Consider the following 5,451-nt stretch of genomic DNA (forward strand, 5'->3'; position numbering starts at 1 on the left):
CAGATATTCCCAATATTTTAATTTTATTGTAAACTTAGCAAAATGGTCAAGTCGGGTTGGGTAACCATTAAAACGGGTAGTGACCAATTTGGGTTCGAGTCAAAATGGGGTTTAGAACAAATTCAATCATAAATGCCTTGTCTAACTTGTTTTACGGGTATACTGATGAAATAACTCATAAGTCGTCGTTATATAGCCCATATGTTGTCATCTCATGGTTTTTTTAACGACATGTCGTCACCATAAAGGTTCATAGCCATTGGTGGCAAAAGTTAGCGCACCAACCCACTAAATTACCCTAATTAAACTTGAATCTTAACACCTATCCGCTAAATTACCAAGAACTCCAAAGATGAGTTAAAAGAATAATCACTTTATATGATGTTTTAAGTTTTCTAACTTCATTACTCACTTACAAGAGTCATACCTTACCAAAACAATCAACGGAAGATCAAAATTTCAAACATGGTAACAAATTAAAAGCCCATCCCAATTTGAGTTTTAGATTAAAGCTTGACTTATCAAAGACCCGTTCTAGATTGGGGTGAGATGAACACTTTGATTGATTATGAGAGTGAGATGGGCAATAATGAAAACGTAAGTCGCATTCTGTTATTCTTGTTATTATCAACCCTATAGCGATGACATGTCGTCGGTATAAGGGTCAAAGAAAACGACATCGTTGTTTCTTTTTATTTATTCTAGGTTATAAGAAAAGTACCAAAAAAAATGAAAATAGTTAAATCTATGGTGACGAATTGTCATCTGCATATGACCAAAGAACACGACGTTGTTCTATCTTTTATTTATTCCTGAAATATTGGAAAAGGAAAAAAGAAAACATCTAACTCTATATCGACGACATGTCTTCACCATAGGCCATAGGGTTAACCTGATAACGTTGTTCCACTTATTGTTTAATGATATTTAAAAAGGTACAAAAGTAAATAATTATCATATGGCGGCGACATGTAGTCGAGGCAACTCACAAAAACTCAAAAATCTGGAGAAGCATATGCGGATGACCTGTAGTCCTTTTAAGTCGAACTAGACCGCTGACACCATGTCTTCATTATAACCCTCTTCGTCTTAGCTTCAATATTAGCATAAAAAATAGCATTCATGTTAACTTTTAACAAACTGAATTCCACTACAAAAAGATGATTAAAATTCACTTAACCTGTTATTTCAAGTTTTCAACACACAACTCATGGTCGAAGTTGAACCCTTGGAAGAATATTCAAGCTACGTACCTCTAAACTATTTGAACCGCTATAACCATGTGTAGCCATTAATGTTGTTGGGTTTTTATTTAAGCTTATTGTAATTTTATTCTTTATGTTCATATATATAACATAATTTGGTTTCTTGTGTAGTCACCAAGAAGATTTTTGTCAAATTTTGGGATGTTCTTCAACATGGTAATTAGGACTCTAATTTCTCCTTCCATTGCAATAGTTTCTAAACCTAATACAAGATTAAGCTTAGTCATTGTTTTAATACAAAACATAACATCATGTAACTTTCGATCGTTGAAGGGAAACGACTTGATTCTTGTATGTAACTTCACAACTAATATTTTGGTTGCCATTAATTGTCTACAGTGCCACATATCAAGCACCTCCACGAGGAAAAAGTGGAACACAATTCAAGTTTGCCATGCTAAAGTTTATATGTGAGGAAGCTGGTAAATTAGAATATCATGGTTATAAAGAGTATGAAAAAGCGCTTATGTTGGCCATGGAAAATAATATTCCTGAGGTAATAGAGCATATCATCCGATTGTTTCCAGAATCACTTCAGATCTCGAACGATGAAGAGAATTCACTTTTACAACTCTCGGTGATCAACCGCTGTGAAAATGTCTACAAATTTTTGGAGCCCGAAATAACGTATAACAGTGATTTGAGAGAAAAACTCATTTTCTGGCACTATAATAACAACATTTTGCACTTGGCCGGAAAATTAGCACCTCTAGACAAACTTAATATGGTTACTGGTGCAGCATTACAAATGCAAAGGGAGTTACAGTGGTTTCAGGTGAAAATGTTATTTCCTATTCTTGAAATACTGAAATTACTTTGAATTTATATATATGTTGTAACATCTATCAACTGACAGGAAGTGAGTAAACTATTGCGGCCTAGTGAGAGGACGACGAAGAACGTGGAAAGCGAAACACCAACGATGGTGTTTACAAAAGAACACGAGAATTTGAGACAAAAAGGTGAAGAGTGGGTGAAAAAAACAGCCGATTCATACACTATTACAGCTGCACTTATTATTACATTTGTTTTTGCTTCGGCCATTACCGTACCAGGTGGAAACGATGAGAATACTGGAAAAGCAATCTATAAAACAAAGCCGAGCTTCATCACATTTATTGTCGCAGATGCAATCTCGTTGTTCACATCCACCACCTCCTTGCTACTGTTTCTATCGATCCTCACAGCACGTTATTCATATGACGATTTCCTCTACAAGTTACCTAAGAGATTGATACTTGGTCTTGTCATGTTATTCTTATCGGTGACAACCTTGGTGATAGCGTTTGGTTCAACATTATATATTATGTCTGGGCTAGAGAAGCTGTGGATATTGGCCCTAATTGGTGCATTAACATGTCTTCCAATTGCTTCATTCGTGACATTGCAATTACCACTGCTTGCTGATCTCATCTCTTCAACATATGGCCATGGATACTTTCGTGAACGAAGTGAGCTTAGTTGCTTAATGTAGACTAATAAATGAGGCTATATCGTGACAAGTTCCAACATATCTATTTTAAGTTATTGGAGTTATTTGACTTTTCAAGTTTAATTATGTGTGAGTGTGCTGGAATAAATGAAGAAGTGGCTATGCCAACTTCCATGAGATCAGTAAGATCTAGATTTGTTTTAATTTGTTTTTAAACGTTAGATGTAACTCCGTTTATGGAGAATCCCTTTCTGATTTTAATATTGATGCAAAAAGTTCGTATTTTAATTTCTCTCTACATTCATTCTATTTTCTTGATTATTAACAAAGCCAGTCGATTCACATCACTTATGTTCTTAATTACAATTAAGTGGATGTTGTTTTGGCTGGTGACCTTTTGGTCCACTAGTAGTAGCTGAGGCGAATAATATTATGTGACCCTTGAGTACGAATCTCACTTTCAGCATAGAAAATCTTGTTGTCGTTAGTAGGGATGTCATATGAGCTCTCATGCATAGGCAAGTCAGGGAGTTTAACAACTTATCGTTTTCCTTATGGAACGGGTTGACGCCATCTTATAGCGTCAAACTAACGATAGACGATTGAAATTCCGGCTTAGGTATGGACACACCCTAAGCTATGTTGAGGCATGCCACTATGCCCAGATTGCCATCTCCGTATAAAAAAGAAATATAAAAGAAGTGGATGCTCTTTTGGTAATTAATGTAAGTAGGTCTACAGAGTGTTTGTTTTCTTGAGACATTTCATTAAAAAATGTTTTCGCGTCCTCTTTTTGCTACAGACACGGACCAACCACTTCTCACATCTTCTAGTACTACAAGAAATTTGAGTTTTAGCGGCGACTTACAAGAAATTTGAGTTTTAGTGGCGACAAAAAGTCACCGTTAATAATGGAAAAGTCGCCGCTATAACCAAATAGCGGCGACATGTCGCTGCTACTTCATCGCAGCTAATACCTATTTTTGTCGCCGCTAATTCAATTTGTCGCCGCTAAAAAGTGCCGTCGCTACAACCTTTTTTTGACGCTACTAGGTGACTTTTTAGCGGCGACATGTGTGTCTTTAATACTACATGTTGCCGCTAAAACATCTGTCGCCGCTAAAACTAATTGTTTAACTTGAATATGTTTCTGCTGATTTTTAAAACTGTAGTTTTTGGTTGTTTCTGATTTTGCTGATTTCTAAAATACCTGGGTAGTCCAAAGGTTACATAAATATTAACAATAATTATAACATAATGTGTTAGTTAGAGAATCCTAAACATAAACAACTATTGTTCATCTAAACTACTCTTCATCTTTGTGCTCACCGGCATCGTCTTGATCCTCATTTTCATCCCTACTATTTTTCCCTTTTTGCGAATTATTGAACAAGATGAGTTGATTGATGAAATTGTTCCTAAAATTTAATAGAGCACACGTTATAAGTTAAAGATGCATACATATTGATCTACAAATTTACAAGTTTCGGGTCAAGTGAGCAATACGCGCATTTTATCTACATATATCAATCTACAAATTTACAAGTTTCGGATCAAACTATAAGTTTCGGGTCAAATGAGCAATGCGTGCATTTTACATAAATATATTTATATACATATATACAAGTTCTTTTTACACAAATATATCGATCTACATGCAAGTTTCTGGTCAAAACGGGCATTTCACTTACATATTGGTCACATATATACAAGTTGACATACACACTAAACTACTAATCTACATATATCAATCTACATATATATATATACACATACAAATTCATTTTACACAAAATATATCTATCTACATGCAAGTTTCGGGTCAAAATGGGCATTTTGCAAACATATTAATCTACATACATATAGGTTTTGGGTCAAACGAGCAATACGTGCATTTTATATACATATAATAATCTACATACTTGTGTAAATGAGGGTGTTAATTGCGGGTACTCCAGAGAATTTGGCGCTTTAGATGAAGAAGGCTTGTACCCGAACATTTTTTATCGAATGCAATGTTACGCCGCATGTATAACGACACGTCTCGAGTGAACGAATCATTATTTCTTCCAACTGGAGTAAAAGTTGTTTGCCGATCGAAGTCTAAATTTATAGACCCCCTTGCTTTTTCACTTCAGCTCTAAGGCGAAGGTTTTTGGCAATACCTCTCCTAGGAGGGCCCGCTGCAGTCATAGTTAAAAAGTTATAAGTCAAGAATACTTATAATAAATTAAGTAAATAAATAAATTATAATAAGACTTACCATCCTCCGCATAATGATTGTGCCCATCTCCTATGCCGCCGCCAGGTGGTGGTGGATCATAGCCCGCACCATCTCCTCCATGGCTCATCACATCAGCCATGTTGAAAATCTAAAAGATATATAACACAAAGATATATAATACAAATGCTAAAAATTTATAAGACATACAACACAAATATACAATAGGAATAAAGTTTTCTATTGCAAACATAAAAATACAAATGCAGATATAATATAACACAAAGTTCTCTATTTATTTTAATCAGACCACTCTCCCTCAGATATCTCGGTATCACTCTCAAGCCCCTCGGTGTCATAATTAGATTCTTCCTCCAACACTTCAGCAGTTTTATCCTCAACACTTCAACAGGCTCACCATACTGTTTGAAAAGTATTGACCAAAGTTGACAAACAACCTTATATCATCTGAAGAGGTGTTTGAATAACGTCAAGATCTTCAGGTGAGTCATGGTCACCATTTTGAGCATTCT

At 35.3% G+C, this 5,451-nt stretch overlaps 1 protein-coding gene across 1 annotated transcript; it reads left to right on the top strand.

The window, feature by feature from the left end:
- The first annotated feature begins 1,385 nt into the window (after window positions 1-1,385).
- Window positions 1,386-2,807, top strand: LOC143589051 (uncharacterized). Its single transcript, XM_077069909.1, has 2 exons — window positions 1,386-2,040; window positions 2,122-2,807. Exons 1-2 carry the CDS (start codon window positions 1,660-1,662, stop codon window positions 2,737-2,739), a joined length of 999 nt encoding a protein of 332 aa, XP_076926024.1. The 5' UTR covers window positions 1,386-1,659; the 3' UTR covers window positions 2,740-2,807.
- The last annotated feature ends 2,644 nt before the right edge of the window (window positions 2,808-5,451 follow it).

Source organism: Bidens hawaiensis, unplaced genomic scaffold, assembly GCF_021521415.1.
Source record: "Bidens hawaiensis isolate Kalapana, Puna unplaced genomic scaffold, B.hawaiensis_p1.1 tig00037202_1, whole genome shotgun sequence".
NCBI classification, from domain to species: domain Eukaryota; kingdom Viridiplantae; phylum Streptophyta; class Magnoliopsida; order Asterales; family Asteraceae; genus Bidens; species Bidens hawaiensis.